This window comes from Oenanthe melanoleuca, chromosome 7, assembly GCF_029582105.1.
Source record: "Oenanthe melanoleuca isolate GR-GAL-2019-014 chromosome 7, OMel1.0, whole genome shotgun sequence".
NCBI lineage: Eukaryota > Metazoa > Chordata > Aves > Passeriformes > Muscicapidae > Oenanthe > Oenanthe melanoleuca.
In genome coordinates this window covers 293,734-321,221 of record NC_079341.1, presented here as the reverse complement: position 1 = coordinate 321,221, position 27,488 = coordinate 293,734, and the positions used below count along the sequence as shown (strand labels likewise).

The 27,488-nt window shown below is 46.9% G+C and overlaps 1 protein-coding gene and 1 long non-coding RNA gene across 5 annotated transcripts; one reads left to right on the top strand and one right to left on the bottom strand.

Moving 5' to 3' along the window:
* The first annotated feature begins 1,991 nt into the window (after positions 1-1,991).
* Positions 1,992-5,551, top strand: LOC130255676 (uncharacterized). 3 transcript variants are annotated; one of them, XR_008840966.1, is made up of 3 exons: positions 1,992-2,127; positions 2,269-3,771; positions 3,915-5,551. It is a non-coding gene; the product is annotated as an uncharacterized LOC130255676 (long non-coding RNA). The 3 variants fall into 3 exon arrangements; XR_008840967.1 differs by lacking the exon at positions 1,992-2,127 and having other exon boundaries at positions 2,134-3,771; positions 3,951-5,551; XR_008840965.1 differs by lacking the exon at positions 1,992-2,127 and having other exon boundaries at positions 2,134-3,771.
* A 12,492-nt stretch (positions 5,552-18,043) lies between these two features.
* On the bottom strand, positions 18,044-22,650 carry LOC130255498 (uncharacterized). 2 transcript variants are annotated; one of them, XR_008840938.1, is made up of 3 exons: positions 21,615-21,885; positions 20,311-20,828; positions 18,044-18,696 (listed from the first exon to the last, which is right to left on the bottom strand). XR_008840938.1 is itself a non-coding variant. In XM_056496293.1 (3 exons), the coding sequence occupies exon 3, from the start codon at positions 20,282-20,284 to the stop codon at positions 19,163-19,165; it is 1,122 nt and encodes a 373-aa protein (XP_056352268.1). In that variant the 5' UTR covers positions 20,285-20,828; positions 21,615-21,685; positions 22,131-22,650; the 3' UTR covers positions 18,057-19,162. The 2 variants fall into 2 exon arrangements, 1 of the variants encoding a protein (XP_056352268.1); XM_056496293.1 differs by adding an exon at positions 22,131-22,650 and having other exon boundaries at positions 18,057-20,828; positions 21,615-21,685.
* Between the last annotated feature and the right edge of the window lie 4,838 nt (positions 22,651-27,488).

The following is a 27,488-nucleotide window of genomic DNA, read 5'->3' as shown; positions in this document are numbered from 1 at the left end:
TTGATTTGCTTTAATAATTGTTTGAAAGTTATTTTATTGATTAATTTTGATTGTTCTAAAGTTTTCAACTAATATGATTGTGTTTGAAAAATTGTTTTTCAATTTGTCATGATTGTGATTTGTTTGAAAAATTGTTTTTCAATCCATTTCATGTGATTATTTTGCTCTATTAATTTTGTGTCTATTTCTTTCCTTTGCCTTTCCTCTTTCCCTCTCTCTCTCTGATCCCAGATTTTTCCTGTCCCTGTTTTCCGGGATATGCTACCAATGACGGGTCCTGAAGATGCTACAACGTCACAACATCACACTGCTGGAGTTCCTCAGCGACGCTCGTTGGTCACGGGGTGGTGCAAGAGTCCATCTTAGAGCCTCTCGTTTGTTCTGCCCAACGACCCTCGCCTGAGGCCTAAAGAACTGCAGTTTAAAGGCGCTGGCCAGGGAAGAGAGGAATGCCAAGTGACTGTTCTCAGGAGGTGTCTATCCCAACCAGGGCCGATCTGCTCCCTCAGGTGTGAGAACAATGAACTGGCCATGGTGTGCTGCTCCTACGCAGGCTACTTGCTGCAGAACTGGTCACAAGGACCGTTGGTGTGCCTGGAGCTTGCCATGATGCACTGCTCCCACGCAGGCCACTTGCGCACCGTCCTGTTTCCACCTGCTTCTTGGAGCAACGATCTCCACATACAATAGTCCATAAATCTTCCCCCCTTTTGGCCAGTCGCCCGATGCCTTGGAAAAGACTATAAAAGACACCCTCAAACTAAAGACCCCCGAGATCTCCCCGGATGGCAATGGACATCTATTGGCTGGTTCCACGAGGATCGTCTGCCCGTCTTGGTAGCGATAATCCCAACCCCTTTTCTCTCTCTCTGTCTCTCTGTCTCTCTCTCTCTGTCCCTCTATCGCATTTTGTTGACACTAAATAAAAGTGCATCTTTTGCAAAAGTAAACTGGTTTTGTCCCCTGCTGTGTCTTTTGCGCTTTGAGATCCCTAAAAGAACCTATCAGGACTCCGCATGTGGTGTGGACCCTGACACTTGCTGTCTCGGATTGTCATTTGGAGGATCCCCTGCTAGTTCTGCTATTGTGAGGTTTGCATTTGTTCCTCCTTGGTATCTGTTTCGCAGCTCTTGTAAAGCTCTTCTCCATCTGTTGTCCCAGATGAGCACTTGTGTGTCTGTGAGGATCACTGACACGAGTGATCTCACATCATGTGGAGTCAAGTCATATTCTGTGAAAATTCCTTTTAAAAGTTGTTTGAAATATGAAGATCCCAAACCATAATCTCTGATTGCTTTGATTAAATCTTTCACTATATCGTGATTCAGCTTTTGCCGTCTTGGTTTCTGTCCCTGTGGGTCATAGTTGACTGGCATTGCAATATCACCTGTTCCAATTGCAGAATATTCTCTGCTTCTGGATAATTCCATTCTAATATTTGACCAATCGATCTCAGTTTCTTGTCCTTCAGCAAATTGCATCTCTGTGGGACTTTGCTTGTCTTAAGAAAACACTTGTTGTGATGAAGATCAAGATGCTGTTTCATCCATTCTCTGATCCATGGGTGATGGCTGAGGAATGGGCATTTGCTTGAGAGGAGTCTTTTGAGAAGCTTGTGGAAATTCTATTCTTTTCAAATGCTGAATAAAAGCATCCACAAGATCTCTTGGGATAAAAACCATAGGGCTTTCACTATTTCCCGGATCTATCGTGTATGTTGGAATGCCTTCTGAAGCTGTAATACATATTGTATCTTCTTCTTGCTGTACTTCTTGAGGTGGTGGAACCTTTTTTCCATCATCGGTTTGCTTTTTATATCTGACTGGGAAATAGTCTTGCAATGTTGCTGTTCTGACACTAGGTGGCGCTGTTGCTCTATCTTGAGACGTTTTGTTGTTGCGTTGCTGTGGAGACGGCCTGGGTTCCGGTGTCCGGGTACGCCCCCCGGAGGCGCGGTCACTCCTCCCCTGGCCACGCCCCTGACACGATCGGACCTTGTCCTGCTCTCTGCACTTCCCTCGCTTTCAGGGTCGCTGTCACCCCCGCTCAGTCCCTGTCCCTCTGGGCCAGAGCCTTGCCCATCTGGACTAATTCTGTGTCTCCCAGCCTGCCTAGCTGAGCCCTTTGGTGAGTCTCCCTTCTGTTCTCCTGTCACTTCCGGGTCCGCGGCCGTCTGCGTGTCACATGACACTGCCTGGGCATGCTCCCTGTGTTTCGACCGCACCACGCATGCGTCGCCGGACACTTCCAGGTCTGACCAGCCCGCAGAGCCCAGTCCCGGGTCCCTCTTATCTTCCCCGGGTCTGGGAGCCGCCGCAGCCCCGAGTGCCCCCTTGCCCGCCGCCTCTGTCTCCTGCCCCGACGCGAGTGATGGAGCCACCACTGCCGCCGCCGTTTTGGACACCCCAGATGCCGCGCTGGCGCCGCGGACGGGTAAAACTGTCTCCGCCCCCTCCCGGGGGTTGGGTCCCCCCTCCCCCGTGTCTCTGGCTGTCGGCACGGTCGCGCTGTACCTTGAAACTGTCCCGCGCACTAGGATTCTAACGGGGGTCCCTAAACCTCCTGCCCCCTCCCTTATGATTGCGGGGCACGTTCCCGAAGCCAGAGATGATGTCATAGGCACCAACTGGGTCACCTCGAACCCCGAGGGGGTGGCAATCATCCTCCCCTTGCCCATAGCACCCTTAATTGGGGTTATTGTCTGTTCTGACATCCCAGGAGTATATGGTAAAGTGTGACCTGTCTCATCATCTCCATCCCCTCCTGCTCTTCCCAGCATTCCTGGAGTAGAATGTAATTGTTTTCCCCCTGGTGGTGAGATTACTTTTGAGGGACTATAAAAATAAAAATCAAAATCATCAAAATTCTTTGGAAAAACTTCTACCTTAACTTTTCCTGATGTTGGTGTAAATGTAGGTAACTCCAAATATTTTGGTAAATCGGACGAATCTGTAGTATCTCTCTATAAGCTGCTTTGCTTTACTACTAATTGCTGACTAGAAGCTTCTTCCCCAGTCCCTGATAACCCCTCTATAGCTTTCAGAGGACATTTGCAATGTTCCTGAAGCAACATTACCCTAGCTGCTGTCAAAAGATCCTTGGCCTTCGGATCCTTTTTTGTAGCTGCATGATACATATCTCTATTTACCTGTTCCCAGAATTCTGGCGTGTATATTTTACTTGTTTTTGCGTGAGGGTATTTGAGTCTCACCCATACAAATAAATCTCTAAGTTCACTTTCTGATACAGTAATCAGGTGTTAGAAGCTATATATTTCATTGTAGATAGTATCTTTGCTTGTTCATGACTAAATGCACCACCCATATTGTTATGTGTGTGTTCCTATGTGTATCTGAGATCTCAACCAGTCTTACCAAAAATGAGATGCTGGGACCAAGCTGGAGCTGTCCTGGGCGTCCAGCCAGCAGATGCACAGGGAGAGGGATTCCACGGTTCCTCCCGTCTGGTCTGAGCCTGGCAGCTGGTTTCTGGCAGCTGTTCAAGGTCTCTCCTCCACAGTTTTCTCTCTTCAGGTAGCTTCTTCTTTCCAGGAGTTTTCTGGATCAGAGCTCTTCTGTATCTACCATTGTAGATCACAGCAGGAGCCTGGACGCCCGGGCCGACGCCCACACAGGGGACGCCAGATGTCACTGTCTGAGGGTCTCTTTGTGCCCGAGACCACTCAGATGGACATAGGAGGGTGGTTCAGGGCACAAGGTATTCTTGAAGCTGCCGAAGAGAGACTGCAGGAGACACTCGTCCGGCCTCAAAGTTTGTTTGTTATTTGTTATCTCTAAAGTGTTCTTGCTCACGAGCAGCAGTCTGGTCACCACTGTGTCCAGGACGAAAGTCTGCCCACGAAAGGCAGAACTTATCTTTTATACTCTAAACTACGTATTCTATGTTTACAATAGCTTTCCAATACTACAATATCTTATTACTATGTCCAGTTTTGTCCCCAACCAATCTGTGATTCCCAGCATCCCCCACCAACATGGAGAACAAGAAGAAGAAGAAGAAGAAGAAGAAGAAAGAAGACACCACACCCCAATTCCTCCATCTTGGCCTCATGATTGATAATATAAACAATCCTGAAAATTACCTTTTCTATATGCTAACTATCCAATTCACACTCTAGTTTCCCTTAAAGGTTGCATTTCTTCTCTGAGAGAAGGCAGATGTTCCCATGGAGCTGGATCCAGCTCTCAGACCCCCCTGGCTCTATTCGGGGGTCTCTCAGGGGTCTGACAGGGGGGTTCTCGCACCCACAGAAGGTCCAGAGGGACTCCCTGGACCCTCACATCATGCTGGGGAAACTCCAGGGCTTTTCTTTTTTTTCCCTCTGAACCCTTTGAACAGGCTGAGAACTCTGCCTACCATGGCAGAGTCTGGCCTCGATGGCACCTAGTAGAGAGATGCCTCAGGAAAGCTGAGAGGTAACAAGTCCCACATTTGTGCCTTGAAGACACCCACGACAGAGAAACCTCAGGAAGGCTGCAGGACAGCAAGTCCTGCACTCTGGTCTTGAGGGCTCCTGCCACAAGGACAGGAGCCTCCTCTAAGTTATTCAGGTTACCAAGTCCCGCGACTGCACCTGCTGCGAGTGCACCTGCAAAAGAAAATCCTCGGGAAGGCTACAGGACACCAAGTCCCACGGTCTTGCCACGAGGTCACCTGCAGGAATAACGCCTCAGAAGTGCTCCGGGTTAGACACAAACGAGTGTGCTGTGCGGGGGCTCCTCACAGCACTGCTCTGGCGCGTCCTGTCCCGTCGCGGGCTCCGAGCACTGTGCCGTGGCCGTGTCACTGCCAGCTCCTAAGTCACCACACGTCACAAGGAGTCCTTGGACACCGTTCCATGCCACGGTGACCAGGCTGCACCATGTCACAAAGGGCCCTTGCACACACTGCCACCTGCCCTGGGGCCACCCTCAGCCCACCCAGAGTGGCCCAGGTTGGAAGTGCTCAAGTGTCTAAGACAGCATGACAGGAATGTTAGGAATTGCTCAAATCATCAGTGAATGCTGTCCTGCTCTGTGGGCTCAAGGCATTTAAGAATCCTCGTTCCAGGAAACCTTTCCTTCCCAATTGCTCAACTCAAGTAGTTTCAAAAAGTTGCAAACTTCCCAAATTAATTGTCATAGCCTGAGAATGTGATAGATTTGGGAGCTTGCGTCCCATCTCAAAGCAGCAGTGTTTGCCTTAACGTCATCCATTGAGAGTCATTTTACAAAACAGAACTACACAGAGGCAAAAAAAAAAAAGGCAATTCTTTGGTTTGCAAATGGTTTCCAATGAAGAGATGATAACATCCTAATTCTATGAAGGAATAAAAGCTCGCAAGAAATGCAAGTCCACTCAGTGTTACGCAAATGGCCCAAACAAATGAGTAGATTACAAAATGGCTAATCCTCCTCCTGCTACAGATATCTAAATGGCTTATAAAGTACAGCTCTCCCTCTTCTTCCCTGGGGAGAATCAGGACCATGAACAGAAAAAATCACAGCTATTCCTTCGGCCCTGCATAACCAAAGCCATTCCAAACCACAGATGCTGCCTTTAAATTGACTCAAATTCCTGCCTGGACCTCTCACCTTCCACACAACTGCTTCCCCAAGATGCCCACCAACACCAACCCCCCTAAACAGCCGCACAGAAGCCCTCAACAGCCCGCCAGGACCCCCAGCTGTCCCCATCCCTCTGCAGAGCTTTCCCAGCCTCCAGCAGAGCCCCTGGTGCCCTGCAGGTGCCATGGGATGGCACTCAGGAGGATCTGCTCCAAGGCCTTTCCTGGTAGCAAGCTCAGGCTGCCAGGCCTTTGGTTCCTGGATCATCCTTCCCACCAACCCTTCCTGTGCACGGCTCTTACGTTCGAACATTGGCGCTCAGCTCAGACTTTGCACTTGGGCAGGACTGCTGAGAAAGGACCGAGAGCAGCCTGGCAAGCTCTTTTTCCATCTCCCTCTTTACTCTTGGGGGAGGTAGGGCATTCCACAGAAGAGCAACTGGTGCCACAAGGAGCTCTGGGGGGAACCCTCAGGACTGCTGTATCCTAAGGGAACACCATTTGCCTTGACCTGTAGGCACCTGCAAAAGCTTAAAATCAGCTGCCTCAGCTTCCAGCACCTCTCTTGGCCAGCATCCTGATGTGCATGCAGGACTGTTGCAAGGGACTGCTGGGACCCAGTGGGACAGAAGCAGCTGTCTCGTGTCCACATAGCACCCCCTGACAGAGCCAGGGTCATCCCAAAACCAGACAAACCATCTGGTGTCAGCAGAGAGGAGCAAGGAGCACCGGGCTGGCTCCTCTCAGGGTACCTCAGGTGGGCTTGCTCCACAACACACCCCTGTTTTAAGGCCTGCTAATGCCTAGCTGCCAGAAATGCCTTGTTCTCTTCAAGGCCCACAGGAAGAGCCAGTGAGCAGGATACCTTGGGGTATGTGTGGGCATGTGAATCCAGAACAATTTGAGTTTGCTAATTGTACACTACTCATACTGTATTAAAAATAAGAGATTTTAGTACTGTACTGTGCATTGTGACTTTGGCATTTCTCAAGTGTTCATTTTGGCAGTAGTACTGTTTTTTTGATCATTTTTTTGGTATTTGAATTGCCATGTAGAACTGAGAGGTGTAAACAATCCCAACTATTTTAAACTACAGTTATGATTTGTTTTTTAAATTTGGATGAAAATCAGCTTAAACCTTCTTTGTGCCAACACTGGAATAGTAAGTAAGAAAAGAATTACCATTTAAAAAACAGTGACTGTGAGGAATCTGCAAGTGAATTGTTTTGATTAATTGGTACAACCTTTTGCTGATGGGGCTTCATATTAAAATTTATTCCTTACTTTAGGGAAGAGATTTTTACTTGATAGGTGTTTTTGTGACTGTAATAGTGCTTTTGCTTTAGAAAATTGTCAGTTTTGTTGTCTTTAATGCTCTCTGTAAAATGCCTTCATAATTTGGTATTAATCCACCTGGATTTTTTCTTATTTTCTTGCTCTTATGTAAGGAAAGATAGAGCAACTGGAATGGTGATAAATATAGGAGAGACAATGTGAGCTGGGAGCTGGAGCAAGACAGGCAGAGCTTGTGAAGTTGATGGCTTCTCAGGGACTTCACTAGTTTGGAGGAGTGACTGATCCCCTGAGGTCTGTGCAGCCCTTCAGAGGGGCCTGGACATGTGGGAGAGATGGGCAGAGAGGAACCTTTGGAAATCCCACAAAGGCAAATGCAGATCCTGCACCTGGGGAGAAACAACCCCAGCACCAGCAGAGGCTGGGGCAACCTTTGGGAATCAGCTCTGTGGAGAAGGGCTGGGATGCTGAGACAGGAGTGTATACGAGTATATGGGGTGGAAATCAGGTGTCCTGTCTGAGACTGAAGGCTCTGGAGAGCTGCAAAAACACCAGAACAGTTGCAGGTATAAAAGTCAACAGAGAACAGGTTTTTTGGTATAGAGAATGAGGGTTGCAATCAAAGGCAGGATAGGAAATAATATGAATCGGGGAACAGAGATCACCCTGATGCTTTGTAGGTATAAACCTACTCAGAGTTCAGTCGTTGTCTTGACTTTTCCACCCACACCTTCCTCTATGTCAAAATTTGGCTTTAATAAATGCCATTTATAGATGTTCTGGCTAGAAGCCAGGTGGACACTTCTGAGAGAAACTGGTGCCAGGACAGGAATATCCCACTGAGGGCTATTTCCAGTTAAGAGGTTGGTTAGACTCAAACATTGAGGAGGCTTTACACAATCTGTGGGGAGGGAAATGCATGATTCAACAGTGTTTCCAGTTAAGAAAGTTATTAATTATTCCTAGCCTTGTCCCTTCATCTCCAGGGATCAGCTGTTCAAATCCAACCAGGCAAAGCTTAAGCAGCTTATCTAAACCAGGTGGCATGAAAAGAACTTCAGTGTGCAAAAGAAAATAAGTTTTGCCTCTAGGCAAACAGATTGGTGCAGGGTTTATATGTGGCTCTGCACTCCTGTAGACCCCAAGAGCAGCCAGGTGCTGATAACTATCAATGGCAGCTGGGGCTGGCTCAGCCAGCCTGTTCCTAACCCAAAATACAGCCTTTAGTCCGGATGGGAACCTGAGATGGGACTCTGGAATCACAGAGCTTGATCATTCGGTCTTGTACAGCAATCCTGAGATATTCAGAATTCATGCTTTTACTGCTGAGCCTGATTCCTGGCAGGCTGGGGCTGGGTGGAACAGAGGATGCTGAGGGTACCATGACTCCAATTGTGTTCGGGAATTCCTGTTCAACCCTACCAGCCTGGCCTGGAGCTGCACACCCCACTCTTCACATGCTGAAATTAATCCAAGTTGTTTAGTCTGCTTTCCTGGGGTCAAATAAAAATTCTCTGTGAAGCAGATGGAGCAGTTCAGCCCTAACTGCCCAGCTTGCTTCAGGTTTCTACAGCACACTTTTTTGTGCAACACCAGCTTTTGAAAATTCAAAAAGAGAAAACAAATTAATAGATAATAACTAGATTAATAAAAAATCAAGACACTGAAATAACAAAGTTTTATTCCTGATACCCAAAAGACAAATATTTATTAAGGATCTGCTGGAGCTTCAGCTGTTTTCCTACTTTGTCCTGCAGAGGATATGTCTAAACCCTAAATATGTTAATCTCCTGAAAGGGTGACACAGGAGTTTTTTCCTGTAAGACTTTGAGGTTTATAAATATAAGGGAGAGTAATTGCAAGGTGCTGTACTGTATTTATATTGGTCTTTTAATAAGTAATGAAATTACAGATGGACTATGCTGCAAGAAGAATTCCTCAGGATACCTGGTTATTCCCAATATTACTGCTGTAATTTAGTAGGGAAAGACAGTCAACAAGTCATGTCTGAATAACACCATGCTAGTGTTGTGCTCTCTTCCTGAGTCTGCTCTTAAAATATCTGATTGACAAAGATAAAGGAATTTTAAGAGCTATTTTGGTTCTTTCATAGAAAGTTCAAAATTGAGAAGGGATTGGGGTGATTAGGAGGCTGTAGTTACCTATCATTTTCAGTGCTGTCTATTGTAATAAAAATGATAAATGTGCCCTGTTGGTGTTCTGCTGGTGTTTAGAGTTTCTGAGTCCCTCAGCTGTGAGCTGGGTTCCCATTCTGGTGGAATTATCCTGCCTGTTGCTTGGTGGATGCACTGGAACAAAGAGCTCAGCAGATTATGAGAATTATCACAGATGAATTAATTGGATTTCATTTGGCTCAGACTGAAAGAGTAAATTCAGGTTTGATATAGAAAATACTTCTTCCCTGTGAGGGTGGTGAGGTCCTGGGACAGGTTGGCCAGAGAAGCATAGTAAATAAAGTTTCAGAATTCTTAGTATCTGTCCCATTCATTTTCCATAGGTTCTGCTTTGGTTTTAGTATGTCACCTTCTCAGCTGGTTGCCATTTGTGTCCTGCTTTTGCTCCGCCTTTCTTTGTCTGCTCTTTCTCCTTCCCAGTGTCTCTTTTAACTCAGGGCAGCTCCCAGCCAAAGACCCTACTCTGAATATTTTTCCCAATCCAGGAGCTAAAACACAGCCCTGGATGAAGTTATGGAGGCCGGCAGTGAAATGTCACAATCAGACTTTTCGCCACCTGGGTCTTGGCCCCTTCAGAGCTTTGCTTTGAAGGGCAGGAACATCTTTTCCTTGCTGGAAGCTGAAATTCCAGCCCATTGGAGTATGTGCCATGGATCTTAGAGGACAATTACCAAGGCTGCCAGGATGCTGCTCCTGCTGCACCTCCCAAGGGAGCTGTGCAGGGCCAGGGTCAAGGTCCAGCAGCTGGGTGGGATCCTAGAGCACACAGTTGCTTTGCTGCATATCCTCCAGCTGGAAGCAGAGAGAAGTAGGGAAGGGAGTCCCTGACAGAATGCTGGAATGCTTGAGGTGGAAGCCTGCCCACAGTTTCATCCAGGGTTAGGATGCCATGAGGGAGCGTGCCTCTGCCCCACTGAAGGGGCAAATGAGACCATAGGAGGACAACAAACGGATTTTATTGGACATGGATTTTAATGAATGAGAAATGGGAGCTAGGGACATAGAAATATTTACTATTTCTTCATTATCATATAAGTCTTCTTCTTTCCCTTCTTCTTTTCCTTCTTCTATTCCTTCTTCTTAATTGCTACTACTACTCTTTCTTCTTCATCTTACTCTTATTCTTCTTATTCCTATTTTATTTTTTATTCTTATTTATTACTCCTATTTCTTTTTCATTGTCATATGTGGGAATACAACTAGAGAGCAGAACTGCAAGCACTGCTCAGCTTGTCACAACCAACATGGATGTGTCAGCCATAGCAGGCCGCAAACCTTGGCAAGAGTAAGCGGGATTTTAAAGAAGAAATGTAAAAGATAAGAAAGTGCTTGGTACGGGGTGCCTACCATACAGTTTCATGGGGATTTATGTGAAATACTACATGTACCTGGTTAGCTTAGACGAGGCATAGATAGAGCAATGTTACTGAGTTACAAGTAAGCAATATTGCTTAGTAACATGGATATTATTGGTGCGCTATTTTTAGCAATAGCTGAAAAAGTATATAAATTTTGCTTTGTGTATCGATAAACAGCTTCTTGGGTGCATGGCTTAATGCAAACATATCATGAAGACCCTGTCTCTTCATTACCACCACTGTCAATCATATTCTTCTTATACATCTAATTCTTCTATTCTTCTGATTAATCTTATTCACTTGTTATGCTTGCTGTCATTCTTATCCCTTTTTGTATTCTTATATTAATAACTATTTTTTCATTTACCACTACTACTATTTCTTCTTCACCATCATCTTATTCTTGTTTTTCTTGTAACTACTACTATTTCATAAACTCAACTTTCATTTGTTTTTGGAAGAATGATATGAGTCAAAGCCCTGCGGTCACATCCATGGAGTAACACCTCCTGTCTGACACTTCCTGAATGGAAGTGCTTGTTCCGATTCAATATCAGAAGCAAGTTTTCTCTGACATAGGCATGAGGCATTGGTAGAAGTTCCCCAGGGAGGTGGTGGAGTGGTTGTCTCTCAAGTGTTGAAGAGTTCTGTAGATGTGGCCCTTGGGGATGTGGCTTTGTGGTGATGGTGGTGCTGCCAGGGTGCCAGTGGCACTGGGTGACCATCAGGGTCTCTTCCCACCTTGATGACTCCATGGGATTCATTTCTGAGCCCCCTGGCATCCAGTGTGCCCCATGGATACTGTTTGAGGCTGGGCACAGTGGTGATTTTCAGTGATGGGGAGATGCCCCTTGTCAGCTGAGGCTGCGGGGCCATGTCCAGGCCAAGGCTGCCTGTGTGTCTCCCTGGGGCGCCGTGCAGTCCCCGGGCCAGCCACCATCTATCTATCAGGCCAGCCTGGCACTGGTACAGACACTACACTTGCGGCTGTGGCCTTGGGCAGGGCCAGCAGAAGAGTGCCTGCTGTGCCTGTGGTGCCTGCAGCGCCCGTCTGAGGCAGCCGGGCCATTTGCTGGGGGCAGCCAGCTGCTGCCGAGGGGCCTGCAGAGCTGAGGGGCCAGGGGGGATCCATGGCCCTGCCTTGGGCCCCAGCTGGGCCACGGAGGCTTGGTCATGCAGGGAGGAAAGCGAGGCATGCAGTGTCTCCTGTGCCTGGCCCTCAACCTCATGCCTCCCAAGGGACCAGGCATACTCAGCCCGTCTGCCGCAAGAGCTGCCAGGGCTGCTCTTTGGGCCCTGCCGCCTTCTTCATACCGCTCGAGAATGCTGAGTTTGTCCCAGTCATCCTCCTCCTGTGGCAAGGCAGTGGCCCCGAAGCTGAAGAGGCTTAGCTGTTAGTCAGAGGTGACATGTGAAAGGTATTTGCAGCTGTTGTCTTCCTCTATGAAAACATGGCTGATGGAGTCCTAGTTCACAACTACTTCATGGCACAGCTCTGGATTGAAGCAGTCTTCCCAGTCAGAGAGGTCTTGGCAGCTGCTGGCCTCTCCTTGGGATAGCTCTGGTTCTGCCTCACCTTGGCACTCTTGGGAAAGCTCTGTCTGGGTGTGGTATTCCCAGTCTTGATCATCCCCACTTGGGTTCCCCTCCTCACTCCCTTTCTCTGCCAGGAGTGACTCCCCATCTGCCTCCTCCTGCTGCTCACTGGGGATCTGGTTTCTCAGTGGGCTGGTTGAGGGGCTGGGGGGTCTGCTGGAGCTGTGTAGGGCAGGGACTGGGCTCTGTGCCCCTGCTGATGGCACCTCCTCACTGGGGGCAGAAGAATGTGCCTGGTTCTCCTGGCTGTTCAAACTTGCTTCCCCTTGCTGGGGCAGCTTTGGGCCATTCACATCCTTTTCCCCTCGGGGCAGCTCCTGGACTGTTACCCTTTGTTGCCACTGGTAGAGCTGTTGCCGTACCACATCTCCCTGCTGCACCCTCACAGCCACCATCCGCTGGCACAAATCCCCTGCTCCACATGGGGACGCTTCCTTCACTGGTGTTACTTGTCCCAACTAGTAGAATTCACAGCCTGTTGCCTCTTCCCATAGGTGAAGCTCTTGGGCCTGAACTTCTCCCCACTGGGAAGGCTAGACATCTGTGTCAGGTTTCTTCTCCCATGATGACAAAGGGCCCCTCCTTCTCCTTGCTGTCTGACTGTGGCCAGACTGAGGCACCCACTACCCCCACCAAGGGCCCACAGAGGGCCTGATCTTGCCCCTAGCCGGGCAGGGGGCTGGGTGGCCGGGAGGATTTGAGATTTCCCTTATCATCCTCCATTTCTGAGGTCCTGTAGCACAGACAGATCCCAGGAGCTGCTTCCTTCTGCAAGAGTGGCTCTCACAAGACTGGGCCCCCCAGGGCTCTGCACCCCTTATATACCCTTCAGTCAGGGTGGGGCTCTGTGTAGGGTTAGGGTTTGTTCCCTTACTTTTTCTCCTCTTTGGAGAATTTTTCCCATTATTATGCTAAGAAACCCTGCTGGGCTACACCCAAGCTCTTCCTAGCTCAAGACAAAGGGATGGGTGAGGGCTGTCTCCTTGCTTTTCGATCTCCAGCGGGGTCTGAGGGGCAGTCCAGGGACTGCACGCTTCCAGCCCACACCATCCGAATGCCAGGAGCCAGGTTCTCTGCTGTTGGACCCTGCACTACTATCTCCTCCGCTCCAGCCTCCTATCTCTGAGCACACAGCTGAGGACCAGGACCCACATGGTGAACAGGGAGCCTTCCTCCACTCTTCTCCCACCTGGGACATGGCACTGCCGCTTTGCCACCCCCGCTCCCACCTGCTACCTCCACAGCTGTGTGTGGGCCCTGCCCCACTCTCTGCGGCTGAAAAGGGACTGGGACTGAGTTATTTGTTCTGTTTTGTTGTTAATTTTCATAGCTGCTGTTGTTTCTGTTTGTCTGGTTAGATATATTAATAAAGAGCTGTTATTCCTGCTCCCATATTTCTTCCTGAGAGTCCCTGATTCAAAAATTATAATAATAAGGAGGAGTTCCTGCCTTTCTTGGCAAAATACCTGTCCTTCAAACCAGGACAGGCTCTCTGATGTCACAAAGGTCTCTGGACACCTTGTGTCCCGCATCACCAAGGACCCTTTGTCACACCTGGTGCCCCTTCAGCAGCCAAGCCCATTGGAAGCATGGAGCAGCCCCCTCTGGACTTGGGCACTTGCAGCCCTTGGTGTGCTCAGGGCCCTCCCACAGTACCCACTGTGCCACGGTCCCACTTGACAGCCTGACCCCCACCCTGCAAAGCCCTGGCTTTGGAGAGTGGGCTACTCTGGGCACGAGCCATTGGCCAGATGGATGCAGCCAGGGACTTGTGGCCAGTGGCTCCATGTGCAGCTGCAGGTTGGGGATAAGGGGTGTCCCTCAGGGCTCTGCTTTGGCCCTGGGGCTCCTGTGGCTTCCCCAATGACACAGGCAGAAGATCAAGCTCCCTAGTCAGCACTTTACTGGGGACAGGGGCACCATGGCAGGATTTGGCCATGCACCGGGACCTGGGCAAGCCTAAGAACTGGGACCAAAAAGTCTGGAGCAGCCCAAGGCTTTGTGTGCCCAGGATAAGGCAGAGGTTGCAGAGCCGTCAGCAAAGGAAGGGGCCAGCGAGGTGGGGCAGCCAGGGGATGACAACAGCCTGCAGGGACAGAGGCACAGGGCATGGACACCATAGGACAGCCTGGCCTCCAGGGGGCACAGGGATGGGCAGCAGCTGAAAGGCCCTGACAGAGCCAACTCCTGCAGCACTGTGGCCATGGCTGCTGGCCCTGGGCCTGAGGACAGCAGGGGACAAGTGAGCCTTGCTGTGCTGAGGCCTTATTGCCTCAGAGCCCAGTGCCCCAGGAAGAACCCTGAGCAGGTAGATCAGGCCGCACAGATAGAAGTGTCAAAGATAGACTTAGATTGGCAACATAATGGAGAATTGTTCCTGGCTCGATGGGCCTACGATGCCTCAGGCCATCAGGACAGAGACACCACCTTTAAGTGGGCACGAGACCAAGGCGTGGATCTAACCATGGACAGCATCTCCCAGGTTATCCATGACTGTGAGACATGTGCTGCTATCAAGCAAGCCAAGCAGGTGAAGCCCCTCTGGTATGGGGGGCGATAGTCCAAATATAAGTACGGAGAGGCCTGGCAGATTGACTACATCACACTGCCTCAGACCCGCCAAGGCAAGCGCTATGTGCTGACCATGGTGGAAACCACCACCGGGTGGTTGGAGACCTACCCTGTGCCTCACGCCACTGCTCGGAACACCATCCTGAGTCTCAAGAAATAAGTCCTTTGGAGGCATGGTGCCCCTGAGAGAATTGAGTCAGACAACAGGACTAGACTTTCAAGGATAGCCTTATAAGAACCTGGGCTAGAGAACATGGCATTGAGTGGGTGTATCATATTCCCTACCATGCACCAGTGGCTGGGAAAGTCGAACGGTGCGATGGCCTGCTTAAAACCACCTTAAAGGCACTTGGTGGGGGGACTTTCAAGAACTGGGAGATCAATCTACCAAAGGCCACATGGTTAGTGAATACCCGAGGTTCCACTAACCGAGCAGGCCCTGCCCAATCTGAGCCCTTGGGAACACCAGATGGAGATAAGGTTCCAGTGGTACACCTGAGAGGCATGTTAGGAAAAACTGTTTGGGTGAACTCTGCCTCCAGCAAAGACAATCCTTTTTGTGGGGTGATTTTCGCTCAAGGACCAGGTTGCACTTGGTGAGTGATGCAAAAGGATGGAGAGACCCCATGCATACCTGAAGGAGACCTTGTTCTAGGGTGAACTATCTATGATACTGTGCCTGTATCGGTAACTGCATGTATGTATATGATTTAAAAGTTTTAATTTGATATAACATCTTGGCATGGGAAAAATTCAGGGTGGATAATGTTAGGGGTTGGGTTTTGTTCTCTTACTGTCTCGGTTCAAAGAATTTTTCCCATTATCATGCTAAGGGAGCCTGCTGGCTTACACCCAGGCTCTTTTCAGGACTCTAGACAAAGGGGTAGGTGGGGGCTGGCTTTCAGGGGGTGGCTCTCTCACCAGTGAGCTCTGAGGAGGAGGATGCCCCGTCTCCAGCCCACGCGGTCAGAACGCAGGAGATCGAGGTTCTCTGTGGTTGGACTACCCTGCATCTGCTCCACTCCAGCCTACCACCTCTGAGACCACAGCTGGCCACCAGGACTCAAACGGTGAGCGGGGAGCTGCCCCTCCACCCTGCTCCCACCTGAGACACAGGGTGGCCACAGCTGCCTCCCCCCCTCCCCTCTGCTCCCATCTGCCACCTCCACAGCTTTGTGTGCCCTACCCTGCCTTCACCATGGGGACTGAGTGTAGGCAGAGTGTGCCTGTGGCTGAAAAAAGGACTGGAATTGAGTTATTTGTTCTTTTTTGTTGTTAATTTTTTATAGCTGCTGTTGTTTCTATTTGTCTTGTTAGATATATTAGTAAAAAGCTGTTATTCCTAGCCCCTTATCTCTGCCTTAGAGTTCCTGATTCAAACAATTATAATACTCGGGATGGAGAGAACTTACATTCTCTGTTTCAAAGAGAACACCTGTCCTTCAAACTAGGACACTAATCTTAAGTGAGAACTGTGTGTAAGGTTTTCATTATGCAGATGGTAATAGAATAAGGAGTGGATAATGTGTTGGGTTGATGTGGCCAGAAATGTGTATTCTATCACCATCTGCTGAAGCTGGGTGGGGCAGTAATTCCTAATCTCTGTAGCACATACTATCTGCTAATGGGCCATCTTTAAGACTAGGTGGGGCAATCATCTTTATCTTTTCCACTACCCATCCTCCCTGCAGAAAGATAACCTGCTGATGGGCCATTACATCACATTGTATGACTAATAAAATTACATCATCCCACTGGGAAATGCTCCAGCCAGGAAGCCAGGCCTTTCCTACCTAGATAAAAACTGAGATTTTAGAACACCAAGATACCTTCTTTCACTGGATTCCAGAGGAAAACCAAACCTTTCCACATCATCTCTGGACCTTCAGAAGAAAACTGCACCATTCTACAAGATCACTGCTTCAGCTGAACCACATCTGCCACTGCAGGAGGACTGTAGCCACCACTTAATCAAACTGCTACCAACACCCTATTGACGGGGTGTCAGGTTATATTCTGACTGTCAGTGTTTTTAGGATTGTTCTTCGTAATACTGTTTTTCTATTTTAATTTTCCTAGTAAAGAACTGTTATTCCTAATTCCCATATCTTTGCCTGAGAGCTGCTTAATTTCAAAATTATAGTCACTTTGAAGAAGAGGGTTACATTCTCCATTTCAAAGAAAAGCTTCTGCCTTTATTGGCAGACACCTGTCCTTCAAACCAGGACAGATGTAAAGGAACAGAGTGGAGAGAGAGAGAGAGAGAGGAGATGGGGTATAGCTACCAACAGACATCTTTGTGGTCTTCAGCCAATAGACGTGTCTTCTGCGGGGAGATCTCAAAAGTCTCTTCAGAATGTCATCTTTTTATAGTCTTTTTCCAAAGAAGGTGGCCTCTGGCCAAAAGGTGGGGAGATTTATGGCCTATTGTGTGCAGAGGCCTGTTGCTCTGAGAAGCAGGTGTAGAAACATGGCATCCCAACCAGTACACTGCTTGAGAGCAGCATACCATGGTGAGACAGCAGGCACACCTCCAACAGGCACTGGGTAAGCATCCACATCGGCCAGGCCCAGAACTCCTGTCCAAACAAAGTGGGGGGGGGGTCCCAGGGTCTTAGTTCTTATGACGGTTGTGAGGCAGATCAGGGCATCTTTGGACTGTCTCTTACACTGGGACATACTGGGAGTGATATTGGTGGATACTGGGGCAAACTGAGGATATTCACAGCCATTGCCAGTCAATCCCAGTATGATTCCAGTCATCCTCAATGTGATCCCAGTCTCACCCAGCATGGACCCAACTGTTTCCAGTGCGTTTCCAGTCACATCCAGTATGGTTACAGACACTCCCAATATATTCCAGTTGCCGTCAGCATATCTATAGTCATTCCCAGACACTCCAAGTACCCCCACTAATGTGTTAGTTATCCCAGTATGAACCCAGTAATGCCCAGAATATCCCAGTTGCCTCCTGCATACAGCCAGTCATTCCCAGTTACTCCAATTGGCTTGCAGCATGATCCTGGTTTCTCACCATTGCTCACAGTAGCCCAAAGTGTGATCTCAGTTGCTCCATTTTTACACCAATATGAACCAAATAAACTCCAGTACAATCCTAGCCACATGCCAGCACTCCCAGTATGGTCCCTGTATAATTCCAGTTACTTCCAATTACTCCCAGTATGGTCCCAGTTGCCTCCAGCTAGATGAACCCAGTATCAGACCCAGTATGATGCCATTTGCTCCCAGTTGCTCCTAGTCACCCCCAGTACAGGGATGATGTGCATGAAATGATGCCAGTCTCTCTTAGGTACTCCCAGTATTAGTACAGTCATTCCCAGTATCAGTCCAGTCACTCCCAGTATCATCCAAATATGACCTCAGTCTCTGCCAGTTGTACCCCACATGGAGGAGGAACAGGAATGTTGCCCGATGTCCCAAACAGAACACAAACTAACAGAGTTAGTTTACGCGGTGCTTTATTCAGGGCCCGGGGAACCTGCGGACTAGCGTCCAAAGTCAGGATCCCACAGTTCCCTTTTTCGTCAGGTTTTTATACCTTTTTTACAAAGTAGTCTACGTGCAGAGGTACACATTCTTCAAGACAATACAGGTACATAAATCTTGTAGATATCATTCCTAAAAGTTATAAATTCTGCATGCTTGTCTATTCAAAACTATAGGCTACCCCCCCTTAATCCCCCTTGCATGTTTTCCCATCACCAGAACCCTTTATTTATTATTATACTTTAGCCTTATCTTGAAAGTTTCTAAATGTCCTATATGCTCTACTAAATTCTTTAATTATCTTTAATTATTGCTTTCACAGTCCCCAGCTCATTCCCAGGGCTGGTTCCCAGGGCCTGTCCGAGAACTGCAGTTTTCTAAGCCTTAGCATGACTACTACTATATCTACATTAGTCCTTTTTCTCATTATTTCGGTATCAACTCCCCCCTTTTGAGCATTCTTCAGATTTTCTGCAAGGATGCTCAATTCTTCAAGTTATGGTTTCTAAGTAGGATGGTGAGTCTTCTTTTCAAGTTGGCAGGATTACTTCTTTCCGGGTCAGTGCTCTCATAATACGTCGAGTATGAGTTCCTTCTCTGGCAATCATTCCTAAAAGACATCTATACATAATCATGCATACTACAATAATCAATACAATCATTATTACATATTGTACAATTGATGATATCCAACCAGAGACTTGGATTCCTAGGGAGCTAAACAGTGCTCCTACCCAGTTATGTTCAGCTTCCTCCTGGACTTCATGCACTTTTGTTTCAATTTGTTCTAATTGACTTATGTCTTTTTCTACTTCTTCTGTGACATTTGGGATATGTACGCAGCAATGGTCAACCTTTCCTTGGAGGTACCCACAGACTCCATGTTCTTTTAATAAAAGCAAATCTAATGCCATTCTATTTTGGATTGTCATTCTTGTCGTTGCCTGCAACTGTAAGTTTAGATCCCTAAATCCTTTCTTTGTAACTGCGGCTAGCCTCTCAGTTTGTCCTAATAATTTGTACAGCATCTCCCGGTTTCTATATGTAGAAATTGGTGCAAACAAGGATTCCAATACTCATCCAAATTTAACTCCTGATGAGGGTTCATGCCATTCATCTTCATCTCCCAGTCCTAGTTCTTCTGCTACTTCATTTGTTTCTCTTTTTGTTTGTGACTGCATCTCTTTCTGTGTTAATTTAGACTGTTTCCAAAAAGGACAAAGTGTAGGGACTCCTAAAGTAATCTGTGTGACCGGGCCGTTAATAGGCATATGAGTAGTCCACTGTCCGTGCCCCATTACCCACACTGAATGCCCTGGACTCCTGATGGTAGTCGCCTGACAATCTTTCCATGCCCCTTTTATTTCACCTGTTATTGTATGATTATACCTTTGACATTCACAGCCCCATTTTAATAGTATCCGTACTGGCACTAAACCAATTTGGGATTCAGGGGTATCACAGGTGATGATTTTGCTACAATTCCAGCTAGGTGTGAGGGTCACTCGATCCCGTCTTACTGGTTCAGTTCCTAACACTCCTAGATGTTCTTGCTCTCTCTGGCCTGACCATTCGACACACCAATGTACTGGTCCTATGTAACTGTAAGGTTCTAACAAACTAGGACCCCAAATCGTTTTCCAATGTTCCCATTCTTCCTTCCCTTCTTGACATACTATCTCATAAGAAAATTCTGTGACTGGTTTTTGTCTTTTTTGTCTTATGTCATAAGTACACCATCCTACATTCTTGAACCGTCCAATTCTTGTAAAAACTGGATTTAGTAATTTTAGGCACTCACTCTTTTGTCCCGGTGTTGACCATTTCCCTCGAACTGTATAGGTTTCCTCTATCATCTTAGTATGATTACATATTTCTTTATTACATCTTTTTGTCCCATTTATAGTTACTGGAGGCATTTCCCCAACGGGAATGATGCCCCATGGTATTGGATCTCCCGCCGCTTTAGGTAAAGGTAAACATGCAGTGATGGACGTAGTATTTTGTATTTGTCCAAAATCTCTAACTAATCCCACTATTAAATTTTCTTGCCCCAATTCTTGTTGTGTTTTTCCAGCTTCTGTCACCTGCCATGTTCTCCCATTCTCTTTTAGAATACCTACATTTATGTTCCCATAATCAAAACTTTCTCTAATCCGCACAATGCATGAGAATTGTCCTACCTGATCAGCTTGCATATGAGATATTGTCTATGTGGTGTTACCTCTTTGCTGTTCCATATCCCAAAGTGTCACGATTCCTTCTGTAAATACCTCGTCTGTGGTGATTTGTCTCCAGGCTGCATGTACTTCTTTTAATCCAGCTCTCTGGTTGTCAGAAAACAAACAGGTTAAATTTACTCCCGCACCCTCAGGCACCATTACATCTGGCTCCGGAACTGTAATTTTAACAAATGCTTCTCCCACCTGCATTATACAGACTAATGTTAAAAGAACTAAGGCCTTGCCCTGAACACCAGCTTTGTTGCTGACAGAGGCTGTACTTCCCATCTTGACGGGACCTTCTTGATTCGAGTGTAGTGAATCCAGTTTTCGATCCCTTGGACTTTCACTGCCGTGTAGGTAGTCATGATCACCTGGTGAGGACCGTCCCATACTTCTTTCAAGGGTTCCGTATTCCAGTTTTTCACATATACTTGATCTCCTGGCTGTATGTCATGGACAGGATTCTCCAAGGGCAGGGGCCGGTTCCACTGCAATGCTCCTCGCAGCGCTGTAAGGACTTTATTTAAAGACAAAATGTAACTCAACAATACTTGATCTCCTACTAAGTGAGGGTCCCCTTTGTAGGTTGTAGCATGATATGGTTTGCCATACAAAATTTTGTATGGACTTACTCCTATCCTTTCTCTGGGTTTAATCCTGATTCTTAGCAAGGCTAGAGGTAGTGCCTGAGGCCACTGTATCTTCGCTTCCTGACAAATTTTCTTAATCTGCCCTTTTAATGTCTGATTCATCCGTTCCACTTGGCCACTAGATTGTAGTCTCCAGGGCGTATGGAGATTCCAAACTATCCCTAACACTCTGGCTACCTCTTGGACTACTCTAGCTACAAAGTGAGGTCCTCTATCTGAGGACATTCCTAATGGGATTCCAAATCTAGGGATGATTTCCCGTAGTAATTTTAATTACTTCCTTTGCTTGGTTAGTCCTGCATGGGAAGGCTTCTGGCCATCCTGAAAAGGTACACACATACACCAGTAAATAACGGTACCCTTGTGCTTTTGGTAGCTCTGAGAAATCTATTTGCCAATAGTCTCCTGGTTGTGGCCCCACTTGTAACTTTCCTAGTTGTATTTGCCTTCGTGTCACTGGGTTATTTTTAATACAGACTGGACACATGGCGTTAATCCGTTTTGCCATTGTTAACATCTGATTGGAAATTACCTCACGTTTTAAAAATTGTACCAATACGTCTGCTCCCCAATGGCACTTGTTATGTTTGATTTCTAAAATTGTTTTCATTACTTTTGTTGGCAGTACAACCTGACCTTCAGCTGTGACATACCATCCTTTTTCGTTCTTCTGGGCCTGAACAAATTGAGCAAGCTTCTCATCTTCATGTGTATACCATGGTTTCTGCTCAAGAAAAGAAGTGGCAGGGTTAATTCGCACTGGCAATAAAGCTAATTGTGTCCATACCTCTCGAGCAACCTGTTTGGCAACTCTGTCAGCCAGCTGGTTTCCTTGGAACGCTTTTCCCTCTTCATTTTGATGTCCTTTTACATGCATCACTGCTACTGCCTGAGGTTTATGCACTGCTTCCAATAGTGCTAATATTTGTTTGTGCTTAATTTCTGATCCTTGAGAATTTAACAGTCCTCTTTCTTTCCACAGTGCTCCATGTACATGTATTACTCCAAAGGCATATTTTGAATCAGTCCAAATGTTTACTCTTTTCCCCTGACTTAATTCTAAGGCTCTTACCAGAGCTTGTATCTCGACTTTCTGGGCTGAAGTTCCCGGGGTTAAGGCTCGAGCTTCTATTATTTGTGTCAAAGTCACTACTGCGTATCCCGCATACCTGGTTCCGTTTTCCACAAAGCTGGATCCATCTGTAAACAGTTCCCATTCCGGATTCTCCAAAGGCTCATCTTTCAGGTCTTTCCGGCTGGCATACACCTGTTCAATGATTTCTACGCAATCATGTGTCAATTCGCCTCCTTCTTCCTGGCTGCTGCTCCTAAGAAATTCTGCTGGGTTGAGATGATTGGTTATTTTTAATTCAATGTCATCCTGTTCTCGGAGGAGTGCCTGATATTGTAACATGCGACTCGACAAGAGCCAATGCCCCCCTTTTTGTTCCAAAACTGCAATGACCATATGGGGAACAAATACTTCCATCCTTTTTCCCAAAGTCAATTTTCTGGCTTCTCGAATTAGAAGCACTGTTGCTGCCACAGCCCTAAGACAACTGGGCCATCCGGCACTTACAGAGTCTAGCTGCTTTGAGAAGTACCCCACCGGGCGTTTCCATGAGCCCAATTTTTGGGTGAGAACCCCTATTGCCAGTCTCTGTCTCTCATTTACGTATAGTTGAAAAGGTTTTGTGAGATCTGGCAACCCTAGTGCTGGGGCTTCCTTTAAAGCTTGTTTCAAACTCTGAAATGCCTTTTCTTGCATTTGTCCCCACTGAAACACAGGGCCTTTGGCTGCTTCATACAGGGGTTTTGCTTTCAGTCCAAATTCCGGAATCCACAAGAAGCACCACCCTATCATGCCCAAAAAGGATCTTAACTCTTGCGGATTTCGTGGTGTGGGTATGGTGCAAATTGCTTGTACTCGATTGATTCCTAACTTTCGCACCCCTTGTGAAATTTCGCAGCCCAGGTAAATCACTTGGGCTTTTACCAGCTGAGCTTTTTCTTTCGATACTCGGTATCCAGCCTTGTCCCAGCATATTAAGTAATTCAATGGTGAGTCTAAGGCAAACATCCTTTTCTGCGGAGGCTATAAAGACATCATCAACATATTGTAGGAGAACATATAAAAAAGGTGATTCTTTTACCTGAGTCATCTTCCATTCTTCTAACTCTCGAGCCAGTTGATTTCCAAAAATAGTTGGTGAGTTTTTGAATCCTTGTGGTAGACCCGTCCAGGTGAGCTGCTTCTTGCGTCCCGTGTCTGGGTTCTCCCACTCAAAGGCAAAGTATTTCCTGCTTTCAAGTGCCAAGGGGATACAGAAAAATGCATCTTTCAAATCAATTACTGTGAACCACTTAAACTTTTCTGACACAGCTGTCAACAATGTATACGGATTAGCTACTACTGGGTGTATATCTTTAGTGATATTATTAATTGCTCTTAAATCTTGAACTAATCTATACTTACCATTTGGCTTTCTAACTGGGAATATCGAAGTATTGAATTCTGACTCACATTCCTGTAAAATTCCTAAGCTAAGAAATTGTTCAATCATAGGTGCTATTCCTATTCGTGCTTCCAATTTCAAAGGATATTGTTTTACCCTTACTGGGGAGGCTCCTTCTTTTAGTTCTATTACAACCGGTTGTGCCACTTTTGATTTTCCAGGTACTCCTGTTTCCCATACCCATGGTACTACAGCTTGCTCTATTTCTTGTGGTATTTCTACTGCTTCTACTTCTTTCACTACAAACAGCTTAGCAATATTCTCCTCGGGAAATTCCAATCTTACTCTACCTTTTTCAAATATTATCTTTGCTTCTAGCATTGACAATAGATCCCTCCCAAATAGTGATTCTGGGCTATTTGGCATATATAAAAATCAATGGTCAAATTCCTTCCCCCCAAATTTTATATCTAGTGGCCGCAAAAATGTTCGTTCCTCAACTTGTCCCGTAACTCCCACTACTTGAATAGTAGAGTCACTCAAAGGTCCTATCTTAGTGTTGACAGCTGAGAATGATGCCCCCGTATCTACTCTAAATTCTAACGGTTCCCCATCTACTTCCATTATTACCTTTAAATCCTGGTCTAGTCAGCTCTGATTCTGGTAATTCCCCATCATAAAGGCCTGGGCGACACCTTGTGGATTTCCCGGGAGAGCACCTGTATTCATTAATCCCTGATTTCCATCCCCACTGGCTATAATTCCTCCCCCAAAACCCATCCCTTGGTTGAGAGGACACTCATTTTTCCAATGTCCTCTATTTTTACATACAGCACATTGATCTATCCCCAGCTGCATTCTTCCTCTTCCCATATTCAATTGACCCATGAGTCCTCCCGCCCCCATTGGCATTTTCCCCTTTGCTATTCCTCTTCCCCTTCCTCGTCCACGTCCACGGCTCCCTCCTCTCATATTATTTCCAGCCACTTGCTGTAACATTGCTAACATAGTATCCTGTTGTTTCCTGGCCGTTTCTTTTTCCCTGTTATTATATACCTTCCATGCAACTTCCAATAGTTTATCTAAATTCCGAGTATCTTCTCCCTCCAATTTTTGTAATTTCTTTCTAATATCTTCCTGGGACTGACCCATAAAAATTAATGCTAGCTGTAATTTTCCCGATTCTCCCTCAACTTCTAAATTAGTGTATCTACGAGCTGTCTCCTTAAGCCGCCCTAAAAAGGTTGATGGAGACTCATTCTTTTCCTGTCTGACCGAATATAACTTAGACCAATTCAAAGTTTTTGGTATTCCATTCCGTATTCCTTCTGTTAACAAATCCTGATAAGCTTTAAGTCTCCGAGACCCGCCCGTTGAGTTGGGATCCCACTCCGGATCTTCCCTAGGCACTAAGTCATTTACTGTACCATCCTCAACCCGCAACCTAATCATTTCCCGTGCTTTCTCTGTCATGGCTTTAAACACCATTTCCTTCTCAGTAGAATCCATTATTGTGTCTAACAAAACTTGTAAATCATTCCAATCTGGGTTCTGAGTCTTAATTACCATTTTTACCACCCGCACAGTCCGTTCAGGATCCTCCCGATACGCCCCTGCTGACTGTTTCCAAATTAGCAAATCATTTGGAGAAAAGGGAACTTTCACTATGACCCATTCCCCCTGCGATCCGACTGCTTCACGCAGCGGCACCATTAAATGAGCACCTCCCTCCTTTTTCTTCCTTTCTACCTCCCACCGCCCTCTCCGAGTTCTTTCGCATAAGAGGATTCGTGGTATATCTGTGGTTTCTATTTTTGCTTCTTGATCCTCCCTTTCTACCTCTAGCATACTTTCTCCACGTTCTTCCATCGGAGGGGCACTAGGGGCTATCAGCAAAGAAACATCCTCTTCAGGCTCTGAAAACTTAACCGAGCATTCCTTCTCTTTCTGCCACCCCTTACATCCTTCACAATTCAGTTTTAATGTTTTCAAAACCATGATCCCACACTCCTTTTGCCACTCCGGTTTATCTTTCAAATAATAAAAGAGGTCTAGATACGGTATTTCATCCCATTTTTCATTACTTTGCAGGAAATGCATCAAAGGTGTAATAATGTCAGGATTCAGTGTACCGTTCCTAGGCCATTGCATACCATCAGGTTCATATAAAGGCCATACATGATTAAAAAAATCAATCAACTTCTTTTTACTTAATTCTTGACCAAAATTCCCCGAATTCCAATGTTGTAATAAACAGCCCAAAGGTGAATCGTCCGGAATTTCAATCCCGGAACTTGCTAGAGTTCTAAACGTTTTCAAAGGCATCATTACACTTTTTTTTTTTTTTTTTTTTTTTTTTTCAACACACACCACACACAACACTCACACCCTTTCCACAAATCTTGCCTTTCTCGTCTCTGCGAGTGGCAAGTGCTGAACCTCTGCAGTCACTGCTGCGTCTGACGGTCAGCGCCTAGGCTTTTCCACAACCTTAAAGACGTCTGTGACCCCCGTGCGGAAACGCCGTTCCGACTTAATCGGCAGGCCCTCGATAAAAGGAATAAAGCACCTTCGGGCGTACCTCCTGGTTGTCCGTCAGGCGCGGGGTCGGGCATGGGTTGATGTCCTCCCCAGAAATCACCTGGTGCCAGCGTAGAGTGGATCAGCCCACGCTTGGAAGCGTACCGTGCACTCTGTAAATTCTGCCATAGGGACAAGCACTGCAATGTACAGAACGCTAAGGAGAAAGCATGCACAGCACACAGTAGTTCTCACTTTGCACTACACTTAGAACTGAGTTCTCTGCATCACAGCTATGTACCACAGAAGACTGCTTGGCGAATGGCTATGTAGTAGCAAAGCAAGCTGACGTTGATCCTGCTTCATGCCTCTAGTCACTGACAAGCGATCTGCTGCGAAGAGCACTCTCCAGTGCTCTGCAGATTCCTTCTTCGCGCTATGTGTCCTGCGGCGAGATCTCTCTAGGCGAGGTAGGGTGTCGTCTCCTGCTAACACAGAACACTCTGCTGCTAGGTTTTGCTAGTGCCAAAACACGCCTGGCGTGTGCACGTTGCTGTTAAAAGCGCTGAACCATACGAGAATACCGTGCTCTGTGTAAGCTTACAATGCACTGTTTCAACACTGCATAGCGAAGAGCACTGCAGTGTACTTAACGCTAAGGAGAAAGCGTGCACAGCACACAGTAGTTCTCACTTTGCACTACACTTACAACTGAGTTCTCTGCATCACGGTTGTGTACCACAGAATGCTGCTTCATGAACAGGCATGTAGTAGCAAAGCAAGCTGACACTGATCCCGCTTCATGCCCCTAGTCACTGACAAGCGCTACGCTGCAAAGAGCACTCCAGGGCTCTGCGGCTTCCTTGTTCGCGCTATGTAGCCTTCGGCGATTTCTCTCTAAGCGAGCTGAAGTGTCGTCTCCTGCTAGCACAGAACACTCTGCTGATGGGTTTTGCTGCTGCCAAAACACGCCTGTCATGTGCACTTTGCTGTTAAAAGCCCTGAACCATACGAGAATACCGTGCTCTGTGTAAGCTTACAATGCACTGTTTCAACACTGCATAGCGAAGAGCACTGCAGTGTACTTAACGCTAAGGAGAAAGCATGCACAGCACACAGTAGTTCTCACTTTGCACTACACTTAGAACTGAGTTCTCTGCATCACGGCTATGTACCACAGAAGACTGCTTCATGAACAGGCATGTAGTAGCAAAGCAAGCTGGCGTTGATCCTGCTTCATGCCTCTAGTCACTGACAAGCGATCTGCTGCCAAGTGCACTCTGCAGTGCTCTGCAGATTCCTTCTTCGCGCTATGTGTCCTGCGGCGAGATCTCTCTAGGAGAGATAAGGTGTCATCTCCTGCTAACACAGAACACTCTGCTGCTAGGTTTTGCTAGTGCCAAAACAAGCCTGGCGTGTGTACGTTTCTGTCAAACTCTCTGTACCATACGAGAATGCCCTGCTCCTTGGAAGCGCACCGTGCACTCTGTAAATTCTGCCATAGGGACGAGCACTGCAGTGTACAGAACGCTAAGGAGAAAGCATGCACAG